Source organism: Phaethon lepturus, unplaced genomic scaffold, assembly GCF_000687285.1.
Source record: "Phaethon lepturus isolate BGI_N335 unplaced genomic scaffold, ASM68728v1 scaffold9284, whole genome shotgun sequence".
NCBI classification, from domain to species: Eukaryota; Metazoa; Chordata; class Aves; order Phaethontiformes; family Phaethontidae; genus Phaethon; species Phaethon lepturus.
Genome location: NW_010534922.1, coordinates 33,436 through 56,118, shown reverse-complemented (window position 1 = coordinate 56,118; position 22,683 = coordinate 33,436). Strand labels below are relative to the sequence as shown.

At 41.5% G+C, this 22,683-nt stretch overlaps 1 protein-coding gene across 1 annotated transcript in view; it reads left to right on the top strand.

The window, feature by feature from the left end:
- The window catches only part of IQCA1 (IQ motif containing with AAA domain 1), a 100,465-nt gene that overhangs the window by 51,563 nt on the left and 26,219 nt on the right, over positions 1–22,683 (top strand). The window contains exons 8-12 of the mRNA XM_010285645.1: positions 3,842–3,917; positions 10,057–10,163; positions 10,377–10,472; positions 17,481–17,515; positions 20,335–20,417. Coding sequence (XP_010283947.1) covers positions 3,842–3,917; positions 10,057–10,163; positions 10,377–10,472; positions 17,481–17,515; positions 20,335–20,417 — 397 coding nt within the window. The remainder of the gene's footprint in view (positions 1–3,841; positions 3,918–10,056; positions 10,164–10,376; positions 10,473–17,480; positions 17,516–20,334; positions 20,418–22,683) is intronic.

The following is a 22,683-nucleotide window of genomic DNA, read 5'->3' as shown; positions in this document are numbered from 1 at the left end:
TTTGCTGAAGCAGCAACTTGTTATTTCTCATTTACTTTATAGTATAAACAAAGTTGAAACAATATTTTTTTTTTAATACGGGTCATTAATCTCTCACCAAGTATGTGGAGGAGAAGGGTGAGTTTTCTGGGGCAAAGCTTACTCTTCCTTGCAAGTTTTACACAAATTAATTTTAAGTCCTAACCCTAGAACAGCCATATAACAAAAAAGATGCTTTTCTTGGACAATATCCATTAATCTGACCGAAGCTCTTATAACAGCTAGCCAGGAACCTAAACTACATGAACTTAGGAAGCATTAGTCCAGCTAGTTGGAAGGTGGATGTCTTAAGTGTTAGCTTGTAACTTAGCATCTTTGCTGGTTGAAAATAGTATCTATTTGGATCATACAAAACAAAGTTTGAGGGTTTCAGGGTGTTTTTCTCCCTTTATAAATGAAGATGCACAGCAAGCTGAAGGAGCAGCATACATAAAAACGTGCTTTCCAAGCTCTTTAAGCCTGATCTTGCATTGCCAACTGGGAAGGGTAGCACTGCTCCTCTGCAAACAGGAAATTTTTTAAGTTCTGGTCACACACTATCACAGCGTTAGTGAAGGCACGAGGCTGCAGGCAGAGGACAGTGATTACTGGTACCACCTCATTGTATTGTAGTGGCAGAGCAGAGCCAGCCTGGGGGAGCAACAGGAGAGAAAGTGTAATGCCTGCAGACCTAAGCCGAGGTTGGTTGTTGTCCATAAGACTTCTGGTGACTTGTGCTAGTGCCAAGTTCAGCTCTGTGGGACCACTTCATGGTGTAACCCCTTCAGCCAGCACATACACTGCAGAACTCGACATGAAAGATCAGATAATGTACAAAGGCAATAGCTTAGAAAAGCTTTCAAAATTAGAGACTTTAAAGACCAATGTTGTCATCCACAGTTAGAGAACCCTGTAGCATCTCAGACCAGTTCCTGCGGGGAGCATTCATGAGGGTGTCCTCTAACAGTTTTGCCCTTGTCCTTGCTCCTTCCCGACTCAGCTCTCCCAGGATGATCCTCTGTGATGCCTCTGCTCTTGCACAGGCAATGGAAAAAGACTGAAGTGTCTGGAACAGGCTAAGTCAAAGTGAGATGTTAATGTTCAGGCACGCTGAAATGCCAAACCCAACCCAAACTTCTGAAACTGGATAGCAACTCACTCAATCTGCTTAAAAACCTGACTTTCACAGGATAAGTCTGATTCTTTGTTGGTTTTGCACATTTCACTAGATAAGAAACAACAATACCAAAAATTAATATCAATCCACTTACAGCATCCACAAAGTTGTTTTGAAACAGGGTGAAATACCAATTATAGAACTCTGGAGGCTTTATAACTTGATGTCATTCTCATCTCTTCAGCCATCAAAAGTCCTGTCAAGTAAAACTCTAAGCCATTATATCAGGTTCTCTGTGGTTCATTGAGAAAGAACAAAGGGAACATTCTCTCTAAGGTTATAATACTGATGGGAAAAAAAATAGTATCTAAGACCAGTTGAGAAGTATTTGGAAAAGTTCTAACAGCAGGACTCTTATTAAAATAAGTATAGGCTATAAGTCATAGTGATGCAGGCAGAAAAAAAGCCCTGCTCCTAACTTCAGTTCTTAAAGAAAACAAAAGTTTGATCCCAGAAGGAAATTTAAATATTTCTGGAAAGCCCGATAGCAATCTTTAAAAAGGCATATTTAATATCAAAGTAGCTTCGTTTTCTTTTCTAAGGTGCTGATTTGATTTCCCATTGGGCACCTAAGGGGTAAAAAAAAAAAAAAAAAACAACACAAAACTTCAGCACCGTACGATCCCTCTTTTCAATAGCAAAATACACGTTAGACCAGTCTGGACTGCTTCGCCCAGTAACGTGCTGCAACCTGTCTGTCTCGCCAAACACGAGCAAGGCTGCTCATCCCTCTGTTTCACCCAGAAACATTTTAACAGCGAGACACATTTTGTCCTTGGTGAAACCTGTTCACAAAACCTCCGTAGCAGAAGTGCACAATGGAATCAGTTCAGAATTTTCCCTGGTGTTGAATGAGAATCACCCGGCGTAAGCTTAGGCTTTGGAAAGCTTCAGAAATATATTTAAGCTGTTGTTTCCCTATCTCTGCTTAGATTGAAATATATATTGTTGGTTCGAGGTGCCTTAGCACTTAAAGCAGAACAAGCATGGAATCCATCAACTGATCATAGGGAAAAAAAAAAAATACATGAACTGCCTTCAAAGCAAAAGAACTTCTTTATATTACCTCGACTCTTAACGCTGTCAATAGAGGCGAGAGGGAATACAGAACAGCATTCTGCAACTGTCCTTCAGACACCCAGTGGCTTTGATTAAAATCAATGAAACTCACGCAACAATATTATTTACATCAGTGTATAAAATCATTGAAGCTAGTAATTAAAATTATTTATTGGCTTATTTGTAACAATAGAAGAAACGTTAATATGTCCTATGCTATTAAAAGGCTAAAAATAAATAGCCCATTTTTAGGCTGGTGGGCAGGGGGAGGTTGACCCTTTTTTAAAAAAAATTAGCAATTATCATTATTTCCTCTTAGAACATAATGATTTAATCATTTTCTATAAAATGTCATGGGAGAATGTTAAAAGGAATGTAGTCTGCCTACTGTAAAAGATCCAAGGATGAATCTCAAAATACCACACCCTGCAAAATCTGAGAATACATTAGAGTAACTGTGAATTTGAGCTCTGCGTGTCAAATCTTCAAACACTCGGTTATGCTTTACCAAAATGGTTCTTGATACCAAATCTTTCAAATATATCTATGGAGCACAGGGTAGAAGTGATAAATGTATTTAGGTTTTGCGTGTCCTTCTGGGCCCAAACTTTAATTACTGTAATAACACTTTAATTGAAAACAGATACTCAATAATTCACATGACCTGGCTGAAACTGTATCTGCTGATAGCAGGTATGCAATGGCATCTAATTACAGAGGTGTATTCAGGGGGGTTGTTTCATTTTAAGTTATTCCATTTAAGTTATTTGATTTTAAGATACTCCACACTTCATATCTTACTGGTAACCAGTGGTTTACAGACTGCACATTGGTTAGCAAAGCCTGATACAAATCGGGCTCTCTCATGTAAATCCACATTCTCCTCCTCCTCAAATAGTGATCTGATTTCCCACCAATAACTATTACCTGACTAACATTTTAAGGACTTACGACTGATACAACATGAAGAAACTTCAGTTTTCTGACAAATTTTTCCATCAGAAATACTGGTTCAATGAAATTAAACTATTTCAGGAACATGTCAGTGTCATTTACTTTATCAAAACATTTTGTCCTTTTCCTGTCTAAAGTCATAAAAAAAATACTTTGTTTTGCAAGATACACCAAGATCACTATCTTTCTTTCTGATTACAAATTAAAATGAGGTTTCAACCTCTTGGAATTGCCCACAGGTTAGGAATTCCTTTATGGGGGTGACAGGGGCACAACCATAGAGTAAGAGTAACTGAAAAAAAAACCAGCAAGGTAATTTCATTTACTTGTTGCAAGTGTCCTACCTACATTACATGTTCAAACAAGCTTATGATTAATTCTTGTAACTTCAGTAGTTCAACTGATGAACTGACACACACACACACACACACCCCCCCTTCACTCAAGAAGAAGAAACTGCCTTATAGCCTGCCAGGAAGATTTTACTTGATGAAACAACTCTGTCTTATTCCTCAAATTAAAACAAATCTTTAAAAATCCAATGAAAATTATGACACTCACATACTTGCAAAGTTTCTACGTACTAACATTCTGATTTTTCTCTTTACACCACCACCACCCCCCACCATCTAGGAAGAGGAGGAAGGCTGGAAAATGGCTCCCAGTAATTTCCTTTCAATAATGGAGGAAGGAAACAGTCAATACAAAGGTCAGTAGAAAAAGATAACAATTACAGCTGGAATGTTCTTCTAATTCAGCTTAATCTGAATGTCACTTCTATAAGGTCAAGCTGGGCAGCTGCCCAGACTATGGAGCTTTATAGAAATGAGGACATTAGGTAAAATGGTATTTAGGAAGGGAGCCTCTCGGTACCCTCAAGTCTTAGGAGCCTCTCAAAAAAAAAAAAAAAAAAAAAAATTTGAGCTAATCATACAGGAAGGTACATTTCTATGAGTGGAAGTGGCTAAACTAGAACCAAAATGCTTTGATGTACATGCAGGGGCTTTCTTGGATTTTCTGAGGGCAATAAAAGTGACATCTGAGTAGCAGAGAATTCAAAAGCACTATACCAGCGATCAGCATCAGTGTTTTCATGTTGCTGTGACTCTTCATCCTGTCTTCCTCTCATTCATGAAAAGTGTCCGTGGATTCACTCATCTACACAGTCTACAGATAATGAAATTATTTTTGATTATATGTTTTAATAGGAGGGTCATCTTTTCAAGCAGGCGCATGAGAAATGCTGCTGGACTATGAATATCCTTGCTTCAGTCAAAGTGTGTGCAACTTAACATAACTCAAACTTACAGCTAGGAGACAGGCTGTTTTTTCCACTTTGAGAAAGCATCCAAAAGTAGGGGTTTTTCAAATTTTAAAAGTGGTTTTCACAAGAGGACATATTGCTCTTTTCCATCTCTCTTCTACCCTCTCCCCTACGCTTGATGCCTTTGTCTGCTATCTCCTAACTACTTGTCTTCAGTGTGCTCCCTAGATACACAAGCGAGTTAGCAATCACTCGTGCTGGGCCTGCAAGTGAGCACGGAAGCCGTGCACTTGTCCAAAATGGAAAGAAGCACCCTTCTTCTGAACTAGAAGGGAGCAGCACAACAGGACTCCGGAGGTCAGACGAGCCAAACCGAAGCCCTCCGTTGCAAAAGTGTGCCCAGTCAAAGCCTTCAGGGGTTATTTTCGCTATATTTCATGCAGATTCTATTCTCAAACAATTATTAAAAATATCTTTCCTGCTCCCCAGACTGCAGAGTTAGTGGCTTGCTAAAATTCCTCATGTGAAAAGTCTCCCTTATTCTCTCCTGCTGCAGAGTTTACTGGCATCAAGTTTTCTGCCTGGTTTGGGCTGGCCAGAGAGAAACAATGTACTTGCTAAATACACATCAGTACAGTTTTGCCTGACTTCCAACTTCAAACTATTAGGATTTTCTTGCGCATTATAAATCATAAAGCAGTTTTATGGCTAAAGGGAAGTTCTTTAGCCCCAGACTCTACTCTTGAATGCTACATCAGAACCCCGTGGAAGTCAGCAGGAGTTTTAGATCATTTAGATAAAGATCAAATTCATCTGTGCTCCTTCCCTTAACAGACTAAGAGCATTACTTGGGCTTTATCTATGAACTCAGGACAAAATGGCACCTTGCAACCAGAGGCCAGCGTTTCCCATCCAGCAAGTCCCAAGAGCAATAAAGGAGCAGCATAGAGGCCCTACCTGTTGCAAAGTAGTAGCAAGAGGGCAGAAGAGTTTCACGTCGCTACATAAGCTCGGCAATATGCTCATCCAGCACTCTGCTAACGAGAAGGAGGTATAGTAGCTGTGCTTTCCAGCGCTGCTTGGATCCCCTGCTGAGGCTTTACAATAGTCTTCGATACGATGCTGAACGGTGAATTCACAAACTCCCTGTATTTGTGCAAATAACTCTCCTCCAGGCTGTAGGAAACATCTCTGGCTATAACCTCACACAGAGGCTTTGGACAGTGCTTCCCAACATGGCAGTGAATGCCGGCATCAGGAATAAAAACACTGCAGAGGTCAATCAGTTAGGAATAGACACTCCCAAATTTCACAACTATCTCAAGTAATAACAAGTCATTGGGGTTGTGAGAGGATGGGGGACACGTTTGTCACCCAAACTGTATCTAAATACCAGTACTGCCCATCCTAACAAGATACCTGCTTTGAGCTCTGCAAGTATACAAGATATTGGGGTTACTTATACTAACTTTTTACATGAAGGTGAGCGCTGAATTGGGGGTGTTGTGTTCCTCTATATCTCACAAGACCTCCCAAGGGCAACTCGGCAGCCTGTTAACTGTCTGTGGAGCCTATGTTCCTATTCAGGCACCTGAATTGGATGACTGAAGCCAGTCAGTGTGAGCACCTCCATCTTCCCAGTATGTACTGGCAGCACTTGCAGGTACGCCGCAATCACGTGCTCAGGTAGGTCAGCGCATCCTGCCAGAGCTACTGCCATAGCTCTAAAGGCACGTAAGAAACCATTTTCTGCCCAGAGCACGACCAGAAACCCTCAGAGTGGAAAGAGCTCTCTTGCAAGCTTCAAAGAATAGCTGCAGTTCTGTCTCATGCACAGTGAGAGTCTATAGCTGTTCAGTTAAACTTCAGGTGTTCGGTGTTTTTTTCCTCCTAGTGAACCAAGTCTATTTGGCACCACACTTATTTTTAGTAAACAGCTGTTAATTCCTCCACACAGCACAGTCCCCTGCCTTATTCACAAGCACTTAGTGCTTTTTATTGCAGGATGCTGCAATACTTTATCACAATACTATGTGGTGATTCTTCAGAATAATCTTATTTTTAATCCAGCCATGGATAAGGCTCTTTTTTCCAAGGCCTCCAGAATCAAATCTAGAACATCTTTCCAACTAGAACAGTGTAAGCAGTTTCTTGTATTTTTAATTTTAGCCTGCTTTCATTTCAGTAGCAGAATTGTTTACAAAAAAAAAAAGGTTTGAGTTTGTTCTTTCCACACTGGGAACTTTTCTCTATTCGTATGTAGAAATAGCTCAGTTACTATCACAGTTTGCACAGATGTTCCGATTTATTAGTGCATAAATCTTGAAGACATCATTGAAGTAAGGGAGCTTGATTACGAAAGGTTTCTATTGGATGCCTACAATAGAATAATTTAAAGACCCATACGAGTTTGTCTAAAGTTTACCTAAATGATAGCTGACCAAACATTTTTGTTTTGTCACACGCACAGACTCCCTCACAGTTCAGAAAGGCTTCCCATCCCCTCAAGCTGGTTGCTCTGTTCTTAGGCTACTTAAATATTTAAAAATATGTACATCGCTTTTCAGAGGTCTAAGCATTTCAGTTACAGATTTTTCCACACCAATTATTCTCCCCCACTACCCCCCGTCAGGGTAGAACTACTACCTAAACTTCACTGGAATTCATGAAGGCTTTTATTCTCCTAAAACTGTATCTGGCAGTTTTGCTAGTTTCTAAGCTGTATTTGCCAAGCTCTATCCAAAACACTCATTTTATATACTGTTGTTGGAAACAGCCAGTTTGTGTTGACATCTGCTTGTACACTGAAATAGCAAGAGTTCATGTGGAGCAAATGTAAGCAGTCTGAATCATTACCTCCATCGGCCTGGGTTTTATTTTTGCAGTACCCTGTACTGTGAGGCAGCAACGTGCTATTTCCCACCTTTATACAGATTGCCAGTTGATATTTGACTTGCTCGGTGTTGCAGAGGATATTTGAATTCAAGCCAAATACCCAACGGCCCAAACTTTAAGGTGTGGTGATATTACGTGTTTTGAACCAGGCATCAAAAGATTCAAAGCCTTTTTCCAGGAGGTTGAAAGTAGTCATTTCAAGAAAAGCTTCATGCTTCAGATAAACATATTTCAACTATTAGTCACACGCTGTTCTCTGAAATTCAGGGGTATTGGAATTCCTCTCTAGTCCGTAGAGTGAAAGCTAATACCACTGTGATGGTGTTATTAGCAGTCACATTAGTAGACTGGGCTGTCTTTTGAGTCCTGAGCTAGAGAAGTATGCATATAGAATAATCCAAAGATAAGCATGCACTATTTTAGAAGAGGTGATATAAATCGCACTGCACACACACGCGCGCGCAAGAATAGCTCCCGGAGCTGGATGACCCTGTCTGGAACAAAATACCAGGCTCTTTTGACCAGCCAGTGAAAACATAACATCCTTAGCCTCCTGACCTTACTTTAAAAATAAGTTTGAAATATTTTGTTGATCTATAAAAGAACAACATAGCATCTAACACCTATGAGTTATTGATCTCTCTTCTAAAATTAGGGACCTCTAACCTAGTGGCTAATACAGCACTCGGGAAAGTCGCTGCCAGGTGATATCAAAGGCAGCTGCCTAAGCCGTGGGGACTGTCACTGGTTTGCCTGCCGTGGATATTAACCACTAACGAGTTTATAAAATGACAATAAACAATTACCAAAAAAACAGAATAAAAGTCTATGGATCCCTCTATGAAAAATAAATGTCTAAAACCTAGTACTCCTGTGAAAACATAGCACTTGCAACCTGCTGACCCAGTCAGGAAAGTGTTTAAAACTTCACATAACTCCCATGTAACATTCCTCTTTCCCCAAGGCTGAAATTCCAGGCTGGTAACCCTGGAGGAGGTATCTTTCAACTAGGGCAAATCAGCTTTCCCTCTTGAAATATTACTTGACATCTGTCACGCCATCTGATGACCCGCAAGTAATTTAAAGAAATTAATGTCTATACCTTTGAGTTTCTTTCCTCATTACCAAAAAATCCACTGTCCTTCTCCATCTCTACCATTTTCAGTTATGAAATGAAATTAAGACTACTCACCTGCAAAAACTATTCCCTATGCGTAAAGCCACAAATACTCCACATGGAATTGGACTGAAAATTCGTAGGGGAGGGAAATAGCAACCAGTATTATATTAACTGGACTAAAACATGAATGATCTCCTATGGGTACCGTGAAAACCTTCCTGAATTTATAGCGCCTTCGAAAGGGCAGTGGGTACAGCAATGAGTACCTTTTACAAAACAGATTCATAAAGGAGCCTATGTCTTAAAGTGGAAAGCTGTCATTTTAAATCATCTGGAAATTGAATTAGCACGTTCTGCTGGAGATTAGCTGTCATTTATAAAGATACTGTTGGGGCTTGAAATGCAAGGAAATGAAAGATATTAATTGTCCTCCTTTAAATCAGCTCAAAAAAATGTAGAAAGAAGAGAGGCGTTTCCCTTAAAAAGGTACCTTTTGCTAACAGCGGAGAATTCGGATACGCACCAAGCTTGCCAGACTTCATTTCGTTGGCTTTCTAACGACCAAATTGCAGTTTGCCTCAACAAAAAGAACGAACTGCACCTCAGGATCATTAGCTCCTTTATCATAAGCTGGGGGTTTTGATCATCAGTTTGCACAAGCTTGCTTTGTTCCTGGAGTTAGGTCTCCTTGTTCCTTGTCCTTTGCACAAGGCTAAGAAACAGAGGTGCTATATCAGGTGGGCCTGGGCTCTTTGGAAAATACTTTGACTGCCTCTCAATTACTGCATCAAGCTTAAAACTCCGCAGAGTTAAAACTCTGCGTGGCCATACATCACTTACGGGTTTGGAAGCAGGTTATTGCTCTGTTAGACTCACTGTCCCCTCACACTCTCTATTTCCACGTTCTCTGTGCAGGCTTTTATGCCTATTCCCGTGCCTGTACTTCAGCCTCGTGTGAATTACTACAAAGGCGAACTCACAAGGTTGCAGCAGCTTTGACTTTGCATCAGATAGCTGAATGGGGGAGAACAAGGAATTTTCCTGGTTGAAATTAAACGCCTTCCTTCAGTCACCAAGCCTACATTGTGCTAGCCAAGGGGCATGCATAGAGAGCACGCTCCTCAGGACAGGAGTCACCTTTGCAGCTTCTTCATGGTAAAGATTTAAGCACTGTGCTGTTAAACAGAGGGAAGAAGAATGCCAACGTCGGGCACAACACGGTTCGGCCGATACTGTACTACCTGCTCTTGAAGATGAGCAACACTGCAGGCATTCAGCTTTGCAACCCGAAAATGACAACCTCCATATCCCATTACCCTTCCAATACCTGATTCCAGTTTACAGCCCAAGGCAAAAAAAAGAAGTTAACCTCAAGATTTACAGATCCTAACACAACAAGGCTCTGAACTTTGTAAGGGTCCCTAGAGTCTGTTGCTTTCATAGAGCTAATAATTTAATAAAAGCTGCTTACAACTACTTATTTTTTGCCTCCAGAAGTAGTTGGAGAAACCAATGTCTTCTTGTATCTTCACCCCCCCCCCCCGCTTTTTTCTTTCTTTTGGATAACAGACATTTGGCAGAACAGAGACAAGGGATGGGATTTTCTCCAGGATCATGACCCAGAGCTGATCAAAGAAGAGAAACGGGAAGAAGTGGAGGAAGAGATCAGAGTGCAGGTGTGCTTACAACAGTAAGAGGACACTAACAACATGCATTGCCTGGGTACATTTCTCTACAGCCGTAAGAACTGGCCCTGGCATAGACCTTATCTCCTTCCAGAGTCCCTACTATCTGTTCTTTGCTTTAACACTTCTTTAGCTGAACATTTGTCTGAGGTGTGGTGGCAGAACAGAAGACTTAAAAAGATTCAACTGTGTTTGTCTGGATAGGTTGATAAATTGATGCAACAGAAACTGGAGAATCTCAAATTGGCTGTGGATGGAGAAAAGAGTGACAAACAGAAAAAGGGAAGAAAAAGTGAAAAGGTAAGAACAGCAAGTTGGGAGAACTCGGGGTAAATGTCAGTTCTCTGCCAGATACAGTGGTATTCAGTGCAAGCCCTAGTCTCACAGGTACCAATATCAAAATGTCTACTCTGAACTTTTACTGAATCTTATGTCAGAAGCATTTTAAAAAATATATTCACCTGTGGCTTTTTTCAGGGCCTTCTCCTTTAGCTATTATTATTCCTTATCCTTTATAAATATTGCTTAGGACAAGTTAAACTATTCCAAAGGTAAATCATTACAAGGTAGATCAGATTTTCAAGAGGGATACACACCCTCTTGAAATCCTCTGATCTAAAACAGGAAAATCCAATCAGTCCCTCTCTTTAAGGTGACAGTTATTCCAAGGCAGGCATAGATCTGGATGCCACTAAGTTTTCCAGCTGCTAGCTGTTTTCATTCTAAATGAGGACTGCTTAATACATTTCAAAACTGTACACCCAAAAAATTCTTTTTGAATGTTTTGGTGTAACCGTTCTTTTACCTATAACAACACTTAGATCACATACAGCCAGGTACACATTAATTATGTTACTACTTACTATTGAAGTGCTTGGGAACTTGCAATTAAGCTGAGTTTATTTAAGCATATAAAATTGCTTAAAGACATACATTATTTTTAACGTGTGTTACCCCCTGAAACACAGCACATATCATGTTCATATCTAGTTTCACCGTATTGCCATACGCAGAATTCCACAGCTCATGGTTCCCCAAATTCCTTACCCAAGCCTTTAAACTATAGATCATGTCAGTGCAAAACAACTCCAAGCTTACAGACCCCACCATTCAATCAGCAGATCCACTTAAAAACCTCAGGGCAAGTAGCCAACCCTAATGTCATGTTGTATTTCATTTCTGTAAGCCTTTTAGCATGCAAATACTTGCTGTTGCTGTATTTCGACTCAAGTTATCTTTTTAAAAAAGAAAAGCACTCTTCACCTGACAAACATGTAGCGACAGTTTAATAATGGAAGGCTGGAGCAACTCTGAAAACTGATACCAACTGGATTGCGAAATCCATTTCAAAAATAGCGAGGCTTACGATACACAGACAAAACATTGCACCAATCTTCCCAAAGGTGTCATGGGCAGCTGTATTTAGATCAGCTGGTCAAAACTGCTTCCAAGTGTCACACTGGAATTATAAAGCTTTAAGTTAAGGGTTGGGTTTGTTGGGGGTTTTTCCCCCCCTTCAATATAGTGTTGGAATGGTGTTGGGTGGAGGGAGGTTATTTAACTTTTGTTTTCCAAAGTTGTGCCAGTAGCCTGAGAGAATTGGGGGGCGGGGGAATAAGTACTAATTAAATAGTACAAGTTCCCTAAAGATTTTATTGGGGGGGAAAAAAAAACAACACACCAAAACAGTTCTATTGTAGGTGTGGAGAATGGAAGGAGGTATCCAGTTTTAGTCACAACACATCTTCCCTGTGCAAAACTATTTCAAGTGTCCAATCAGCACTGGCAAAGGCTTTTTCCAGTTAGTATTTGCATAAATATCTCAGTCCATAAACTAACACAGCATGTGCATACCTGTACACACAGGCTTCAGATCTGCTTTATGAATATCTGGCCTATATAACAAGAATAATGTGAGCTGGAAAGTTTTAAAAAGCAGCTTATTAATGTGTTATTCAGCAAAAATCCTCTAGTTTTTCCAGGCATGTGTTACCACATCCTAGGCCCACTACGTCTCCCCCCGCCCCCAGCTACACAGTGAAATAACAGTGGGTTTGGGTTCTCACTGTAGCCATGAACACGTCTGGAGCATAATGCAAACCTTTTGGGGTTTTTTCTCCCCTCCAAAAAAGGGATATTCTGCAAAGAAAAGCCTTCTCAGTAGGATTCAACACTCTTCAGAGAAATCAAACTGCTTTCTGTATTCTGTCAGTAGGGAATGGGCAGCAAGGGTAAATTCTTTAAGTAAACTCTTAGAAGGGGAGTTTTCTGTCTAGGGGCAGTTACCCCAAATTCACAGTGCCATGTTTGGCCATCCCCTCTGTTGCAAGGAGGGATTTCTTCGCAGGAAGACATCACAGTAGAACTAGGGCTTTTTTTGTTGCCAGGGAACAGTCACTACCCAGCAACATGCAGGGTAGATGCCTTTTCAAGTGCATCTTGATTTAAAACTTAAATTATTTCCTGTGGATCAGGCAGATTTTTTTTTTTTTTTTTTTAAGTTTGAAATCCTGTTTGAAAGTCCCTTTTGTGGGGAACTCAGCAAGAATATTTTGGAATTAGACTCTAAAGGAGAGTATAAGGAAGCTAATTGCTCCTCCCAGTCAGCCTTTCAGATGGCTCAGGTCTTAGATAAACAAAATTTAACAGCTCCTGGCATATGTGTAAGGCCACTCCTTCCCTTTTCATGCACTATACTTTCTAGGCTGAACTTTATCACAGGCTCCCAAACCTTCAAATACCACTTAATACTGAAAGCTGACACTTAACCCTATCAAGAATTGCTCTTGCTGCCCCCAAGATAAAAAAAGCCCATTTGCCACCTTTGTGGAAGAATCATTTTGGGTGGAAGGACAAATTGCTTTTCTCATTACAAATGGGTCTCCAGACCATATGGCTGGTCTGGAAATACCTAAACTGATTAGATTGCACCAAATAGGCAACAAGCCACACGGCTATCATTTGAGGCACGGATCTCAATATGCCTGTATCTGTGTTGGAAGCATCTCACTCCACAGACTGTCCCGCAATTATTAGTCCTTACGGTCCAGCATCAATGGCATATAGAGCACAAGTGTCCTTGTCAAGAGACACGCTGTGCTGGACTCCGATTGTTCCACATTGCTCCTGATCTGATGACTTTCACAGAAGATGGGATGAGGCTACAACAGAAACAAAGGAATGTGGTTCAGCTCTGCTGCAAATTGCATTTTTCTTCACTCCACACAGTGGCAACTTGTCATCTGCCCAGCCATGGTTCAGCAAACTGGGATTGTAAGCACCTGTGTAAAGACAGGCTGAGGAAAGATTTGAAGGAAGAGTGCCTCCTGCTGAGGGATATGACACTGATGACTAGGAAGGCTGGCAAAGAGATGTCAGGAGGTCTAAGTCCCCACCCAGCCTAGAAGAGCCTGTTCTAAAGCACCTGAAGTAAAAGAGAAAGGGCTAGCATTTTCCAAAGTATTCGATTTCTGAAGAGTTTGTGGCATCCCTGTATCAGCACAAACTTTTCTTAGTGAAATTATGTTCTCCTGAGTCCACTCCGTTCTGCTGACAGACCAACCTTCCGATTTGGGTGGCTCAACACGACCCACCAGCTTTGTAAGTGCTTCTTCTAGATGGATGCCATGAACCTAACCACTGTACCCAGAGGGCTTGTCAGCCAAGGCTGTTTCTCTTGGGAATCTACAAGTACACCACTGCAGACCTGGCTTCGCACCCACCATAAGAGCCAACTCTCCGCAGTTACTGACCTGGAAGTTACATTTGAGTGCTTATCAGACTACTTTTTATCAAGCCCATTGTGCTGCTTTTCCTGCTTTACCTCCCTAAGGACTTGTTTCCAATCCAGCTGCAGGTAAAGCAGCCCGTTGTAAGTGAACACACCCACACATACACAAAAGGCATGGCCAGATTTCAGAAACAACAGAAAGATGAAACATGGGAAGCTATGGAAAGTCACTTCTGATACAGGCCTTGCTAGCATCTCGACACAGCTTTGGATATCCCTTTTTGATGCAGCTAGGCACAAGCAAAACAAACCACAAGAGGTTAACCATAGCAGCAGCTGTGACAAGAGTTTTGACCTCAGCCAGTAGACTTGATAAGAGCAAAGCCATAGTGAATAAGGCCAAAAGACATGCTGGGTCAGAAGTGAAGAAAGGCTGAGTTTGAGGGCAGCAATTCACAACCCCTGTTGTATTTCCTGTAGCTGATTGAGAGATCAGCACCCAGAGCTCCCAGCCAGCTGTGGGGGCTGTAATCTCTTTGGATGCTGTAGCTAGACCCAACAGGGATTACAGATCAGAGCCCCTCATTTAGCAAGAGCTTAACAGTCACTGGAAACATCCTTTTCTAAGGACATTCTCAGTACAAGTATCAGAAGCTGCTCTCTATTTATCTTGGCATTGTCCGCAAAGACTTTGCAACCCATAGTGGGTGCACACATGGTGCCAATCTGCACTGGCTCAGCCTCCCATCCAACCATCATACATAATCCCAAGCATCCACTAAAACACTTCATAGACTGCTGCTTATATACTGTTGTTTCTCTTAAGCCACAGGAGTACTTTCCTCTCGCTACTTTTCTGCAAAGTTCATTTTTGTTTTGCTCTCGGGTTACTTTATTGGTGAAGCTCGAGAACAATACCAGTTGGCCAAGAAATTCAGCATATGCTTTAATGTCTTCACATAGGTGGAAGTGAGCTTTCCTTCCCAGTCAGACCCCATGATACGTGATTTCTAGCTTGTTGGAAGAAAGGCTAAAAGGTTACTTGGTGGTAGTAGCTGCTAGATGCAGAAAGCTTACGGCAGCAGGACTTCTATGATCGCAGCCAAAGGGTGACACAGATCTTGCGGTTCCGATATAGAATAGTTCCCTCAATGAGACATTTTGGCTACCCTCTCCCTTCTGGTGCCAGAGACACTCTGCTCTGGAATCTGCTCTCAAATCAGGTCCACATTTGCTCATAGCAAGCTCTGAGCTACTCAAAACATTTTCATGAGCCTACACTGTAAGACAATATACCATGCTGAGCATGGAAGGTAGTCTTCTGTCATCTGCCAACTAATAGCTAATGCAGCTCGCTACATGTGACTTATCAAAGACGAAAATAACCGAGTAAATGGATAGCTACACAGAAGCTAGACTGACATTTCAGCGATAGAAACAAGGAGATTTCCATTATAAACGATGAGCATGTTCACATTCATTAAACATTATCATTTTCTAAATAAAAGTTCCCCGTAAGACATTTTGGAGGAAAGCCATTGTCTACAATTCATATTTCCCCTTATCGCATCTCAGTGTTTGCCAAATTTCCCATAAATGCTGATGTTAATTAGGAAAACACATTTTTCCCCTGCATAGTTCATTTTTGTTTTGCTCTCGAGTTACTTTATTGGTGAGGCTGCCTTGAGGACAATAGCAGTCGGCCAATAAATTCAACATATGCTTAGTGTCTTTACATAGGTAGAAATGAGCTTTGCTTCCCAGTCAGACCCCATGATATGTAATTTCTAGCTTGTTGGAAGAAAGGTTAAAGAGACAAAGCTGGAGGAACACCAGAAATAAACCGCTGACAGTCTCAATATTTCCTCGGTTGTTAAAACAGCATGGCATATGCTTTGTTCTTCCCATTCCTTTTCTTTAAAGCAAAACCCCACTGGCACATTCTGACAAGTGGCAAGCGTATTTATGTAAAGAAACCTTAGGTGTAGTTCTGCAGAAACAGAGTTGTTTGCATTATTCTAATCCAAAACTTAAAACCATCACCTTTTCCCAGTTAGCTTATCTATATCCTTCTGGGTTTAATGTACAGTTTCATCTAGATTATCTTTGTGGTGTTGTAAACCCTAACATGCGATTGAGTGACGGGTTATTTACATTACAACTGTCCTGGAAAACTCGCAGTTGATATATTTCTGAACACTGCTGATCCATTCTAGTAAAAAAGCCCAGCGTTTTCCAGATAATTGGATAGGATTTTTTTTAAACTCAACAACATAGCCTCTAGAGCTCTGCAGAAGTATTTGCTATTAAAAACAATAAACGACTATTCCCAGGAAAGCAAATGTAAACTTTTGGAAAGAATAAGCTGTCCTGATCAACTAAGCATTTAAACACACGCCTAGATTTAAGCTATTGAAGAAGTGCCACGCTGCATAAATGCGTCCGTGTGAATAGTTCCGCTGAAGTCATTGTACAGTGCTTTGCACAACTTGAGTATGGACAACGGTGGTGGGCACTAACATGGATTAACAATGCCCTCTCCATCACTAATTATCCGTAAGCTTTTTTATGGCTTGTGAGCTGTAATTAACGGAGGGGCTTGACATTACTGATCCACATTTCTCTTATTTATGTTTTCTGTGAGGTTTTTTGCAGTATGGAAAGAAACTAGTCACACAAGTCAAAATCTTCCCATAGTCAAAATATGGTGAAAATATGAAGAGAAGAGCAGGTCACGTTTTTCTGACCTCTTCAAGCTGCTTCCCCAAGATGTTAGGAGAGAGAAGACAGAAGGACATCTAATGGTTAGGAGACTAGCTGGAGACTCAGGAGGGTTGGTTTCAGGTCCTGGTCTAGCTGTAAGCACCCTGCATGACCCTCAGGGAAGCTGCTTATCTATTTTACACCAATGTGGAAAAAAAAAAAAAAGGCATGAACAGCTTGGAACAGCTACTTGGACCCCACACCCTATTCCTTCCTGCTTCCCTCTTGAGTAAGGGCCATTCCCACTCAAACCAAGAGTAGTGCTCCAAAAAGGAGGGAGAGAAGAGTTTTCTCTGGGAGCAAACAACCCCGGGATTCTTTTGTATGCAATCTGCGCTGGAAGGAGCGGGACTGATCGCTTTGAAGTACAGTGCTCTGGGCACTCACTGGGGAGGTGGCAGGTGCAGGTCAAGTGCCCTGAGCAGCTATATTCTAGAAGGAAGCAGCAGCCACCAAGTTACTTCATGCTGAGTCCTGTTCAAGAGCACCTGCATGCTGGTAGGCTGGACACAGCTCCCCGGCCCAGGATGCTTCACCTCTCCTGTGCCTTGGTGAGGCACTTACAAATGGGAACCTCTCCTGGGCCTTTATAAATGGGAACGTGACTTCCTTCCCTCGGGGCATTCAGGGATGCCATTTTTTGCTTTGTCTTCTTCAGTAATGAGGGCCACATTCACAGAAACATTTGCTGTTCTGGCCCTCGCTTTCCTTCACTACGTTCAAATATGTATATACACTCTATCTCTGTATTTAGGTCACTAATTCCTGCTTGTTTTTGTGGTCCTCAGAAAAAGATGACAACCACAAGGAAAAAGATAGCAGAGATGGAAGAAGATCTAACTCCTGACAGGTAAAGAAAGGACCTGTTTATTTGAGATTCAGACAATGAGAGACTGCATCCTCTTTGCGTTAGATATGCTGTCAACCATTCAACCATTTTATTTTTCAATTACACAAGGAACATCTCAACGTTGCTACGCTTACCAGCATCAGGAGCCCTACAACAAATAAAACCTCTTTATTAACAGCTATAAACATCCATAAAAAGCCTAGATAGTAAAATAAAAATCTTTCACAAGCTTGAAGCACATCTACTTTGGTGAAAACCTTCTTTGCATTCCCAGTGAACACCACAACCTTCCTCCTGCATCTCCCCAACTCGTGGCTTCACAGCACCACAAATAAGAGGGCAACAAAACAGTGCTTTAATGGTACACAGCACAGCCCTTGTTTTCCCCCTCCCATCTTTGACAACGCATACAAATCGAGGTCCCCATTCTGCAACAACACACCACTAGGGCTAGCCTCCATTAACTTCAGTCAGGTTAATTCCGGTATGCAAAGCTAAGCATGTGACATTTAGGCAGGGTATTAGCCCTATTTGCCTCTTCCCCATCCTCTCCGCAGGTGCAGAAGCACCTGGCAGTTTTGTTGACTGTCAGATTTTCTGTCCCAGCCAAAGCCTGATAAGGGAGGCTGCAGACAGGCCCCTGTACTCTATAAATCACCCTTCATGTCTGAGGTATAACATACACATCATAAATCAGTCTTATTTATCAATAACAGTCCTGGCAGACCTGGCAATTTCTTGTGTACCCCTTGCTCTTTTAAGCACCCTTATTTTATTTGGAGGATTTCTTCTTTTGACATTACATTTTCAGTGAGCTTGTGATGCATTTGCTAATAACCCAGCCATTTTTCACCTGAACACGTAATACAGACACCTGTGCAGACAAACCCCCCCTGGGACCTGCTGTGCTGAGCAGGAACTGACCCAGCTCCCAAGAGAGCCTGGCTGGAGAATAGCATGAAGACAAACACACTCAATCACTGCAGGAGGAAGCACATGGGATTGACCCCACATAAACCCATTTATACAAGATGTGCACAGCAAGACCTGGACTAGATCGTTTGGGTGCTAGCAGTACACAATCAGTCAGTGATCTCTTTTCCTGCTTTAAAATAATGAAAAACAACAACCTCTCCAAGCAAATATTTAAAATAAATGTGTCATGGATTCTAACAGAGCGTGACCTGTCTTATAAGAACAGTACCAAAGTCTAACAAAGATGCCTGTATTCTGTACTTTTAAAATTACTCTTGCACATACCTGCTTCTTATGTATAAACTTAATGCAACATACAGCCATTTAAGAACACAAGCTTTTTATAGTAGCTAACTTTTAATCAGAGTTTATGTGGCATTTTGGCTCCGCTGATTTGTTCTTCCCTGCTGAGCAGGGAAGGAGGACGTATTTCAGAAATAACCAAGAAAAGCTCAAGTTCATCTCTGTTTTGGCATGGTGGAGGGGGCACAGGGGGGCTCTAGTCAACAGAGACTGATCACATCGCACTTACTTGGAGGAGACTCAGGGCATGCATCATTAAGCTTGCACAGTAAAAATAATAAGACAGGAAAAGTAGAAGTCATGCTCCCAACAGAACTGTCAGGTTAGTCCCGTTCTACCTTCTGCTTGTTTTATGATGCATACTCAACATAAAATGGCTGAGAATGAAAGCAGAAGCCAGAGTGGCAAAATCAACGTTGTTGAAGGTGCATTAAATTTTGTATTTTCTTATTACTATTCCTATATTAATTGTGCCAGTAACACTGCATAAACATAAAACTTCTCAGCTGAAATAGAAAAAAGGCTGCAAATCTCAAATTATATATATGGTTTTACTAGCCAGCAGAGAGTTGCTATTAAATATTTTTATTGTAGCAATACCAGAATATCCCAATTAAGACAGGTGACAGACAAAAAAGCTCAGATATTGAAGGGAGAGGATGTGAAAAGTGCACAAACAGCAAAAGACCTCGAAAGGTTCAAATCAGTATTGTTTATATGAATGATATAACAAGAATTTCCAACACACTTATGCATTTTATGTAATCTTTGAAGCAGTATCAATCCGTAAAACCGAGTGCCGAAAGTATCATTGAAATCTGCACCTAGTCTCTCTTTTGGAGTTCTATCTAAGCAAAACATTCACACCAACAGCAAACTGAATACAAACCTAAATATATTAAATCCTCGGTTACTAGGAGCTATTTCCACCCCATAACGGAGGTAGGAAGAAGCCATTCCACTGGAGAAGTTCGGCCAGTTTCCACTATCTGTTTTCTTCTCCTCAACCCTCCTTTGGCCAACGTCACCCTGACATTGCAGTAGATGGACCACTGGTTGCTTTGATCTAGTCATTCCCAGTATATTCCCCAACGAGATGAGGCTATCTATTGCAAACAGAATAAATTCCAGGAAGAATTAATGAATTACTACTAATTGGAGAGCTACGTGAATAGGTATAGTGGTGTTAGGATTGCTATTATTATACAATTTAAAAATAATTTCCCAGTAATTGGTATTAATGAGCGAGTCTATTACACAAGTCATAACTGATCTTGCATCACCTGGAAATGGGTCATGGAATCGGTGTGAGAGGGAGCCATGTGGCATGTGAGGTAGTAAAAGAGATGCCCTGCCATAAGGCAGAAAACAGTACTTACTGATTTCATACCGATGGAGCTAATCGCCTTTACCTCTGAGCTACAAAACAAATTTATAAAGCTGAGGAAGCATAAATAACTCTGAAGGTAGTTCAGTTATTGAAGGACTGAGCTTTTACTTACAATTCTCTAGAATTTCTGAGTGATGTCTCTTGCCCATAGGACCATCGATTCTCTGTACAGAGAACTAGTGGAAGAAGGATTACTAATAAAAGCCAAGACTGTGAATCTCTCCGATTATGTTGGTAAGGTACACATTTTACAGCTAATATGGTGTTTAATCTAATCAAACCTCCAGCCATTCAATGTTCACTGACCCCTGTTTGCAGTCAAGAGTGAGTTTAAGAGTAATCTCACTTTCAGGACTTTCAAGCTTGAGTATCTAAAGCCATGTATGCAAATCCAGCCTGTTTTTGCAGGGTGCTTAGTACCTTTCACTTCTGCTGCCGAAACCAGGAGCCGTTTGTAAAGCTGGTGCTTGGCTCCGAGCACTAACGCGTAGAAGCCGTGAACATTCTTGAATGTCACAAGCCCCTCTGAGGTAGAGACCAGGTCACCCTTTCAGGAGCACTGGCCAGGCATTAGCAAGACACCGCAAATCTAACAGACTAGGGGTCATAATCCATCCGGAATATTTCCCAGAAAACAGCAAAAGCCGTACCTTTAGCATTTGCTTATTCAGCAGAGACAACTTCACCTTCACCCTTACCTCCACCTCCCTGACTGCCCCTGAACTTTCAGCAGTGCTTTGAGGCATGTCTGACCCTTCATTCAAATAAGATGCGTCTCTGCCTAGTTCTGCATTTCACAGTCCTCTTGCCCAGTCCCCGTTACCTGCAGCTGCAGACGCGCTTGCCCATGCTCTACGCAGAAGAAAAACAAATACTCGCTGGCTGCACAGGGGTCTGACACCATCTCCAAAAGCATTTGGTGACAAACATTAAGTCACAGCAACCTTAGCAGCAAAAAAAAAAACCAACAAAAAAAAAACCACACCCACACAAAACAAAAAAACACCACACACACAACGCCCACAAAATTCAGTTGTTTCAAAGGCCACCATTATTTGAATTTGCAGACATCCAGAAGCCACATACTGTAATGACAGCCAATGGCATTGTATCTGAGCCGGCAAAGCTGGATTCTCATACATCACCTCTAAATGCCGTGTTTATATAAACTCTTAGAAACACCAGTTACTGCCTTCAGAGTCTTTGCCCACTCTGAAGGCTGAGTTAACAAGCGTTCCATCCATTTTATGCTCATCAAAGATCACAAAGTAATGGAAGATCTTCATTATTCCTTTGTTCACCCAGCCAGTACCATCAAGGTCACTTCTGTCCAACAAACATTCCCTACCACAGATGTTTTGAATGCACATCTTAGCCAGTGGATAATAATTAACAGCTGGTAACATCAAGCCTGGAAATAGATGGCTTTGGGCCATCTTCCCTTGACCCCTGAAGTTTGAAGATTTGGCTCCTCTGCAGCCTAGAGCAACAGAAGGGCTGCTCCACATTACCCTAGCAATATTCACCTGCCAGCAGCAGAAAACACTAGCCACAGAAGTGCAGAGCCCCAAAATATTCACCTGGCTGCCTACGCGCCTGCCAGGTCCCCCAGATGTCCCAGTACAGATGCTGGCCCATGCAGACCCGGCAGCAAGGAGGTGGCCTGGACTGTCAGATCCAGCTCTTCCCCACTCGGTGCTCGATCACGCTTCTTGAGCTGCCAGAACAAGATACAGAGGGTATTTAAAGTTGGCCTAGGATTTGGACCTAACTTTTGTTTTTTAAATACCCAAAAAACTTCCTTTAAGATTCCAAGGACATAAAGCCTGCAGAAAAATAAGTCCTCATCTGCTCAGCTCTGACAGGGCTGAAATCTAAGGAAGGTCACTCACTCCCAGTTCCTGGGGAAAGGACAAAGAGTGGAACTGTGCTACACAGCGAGTAAAGGCACTGAAACGTCCCCCCTCTATGACAAACCGACATCACTGAACTAATTTTCTTGGTGACCTTATCTAAATTAGTCAGAGAATATCCACTGTGATTTATGTTCAGTTGCAATTAAACCCTTTGATGCCTTCTAATTAAATCTGTGAAGATTAATTCCTATCCAGTTTTTTTGATTTCTCCTTAAATAAAAGATAAAACCTGAAATGAATTTTATTCTTCAGAGGGGAGGGGGCAGTTACACCAGGGCTTATCTGCCTTTTTGCCCCCAAATTATAACTCCACTTTCTCTCAACTATTGCTAATTCACCTCTGCTCCAGAGAGCTCTAGTGCTCTCCCTTTTCACCTCCAATAAAACATAATAAACTAGTATTTTTCAATAACATTCACCATAACATGTAGTTTATGCTACAAAATCATCACTGACTACATTCTCACAACGAGTTTTCCTGCTTGTGGCCCATCCTTCTGGATCTTTGTTCTCCAACATGTCTGGTATATGGACTTGGACAGGGCAAGCAATGTGATTATGGCTCTGTAACAAGAGCCGAGGCA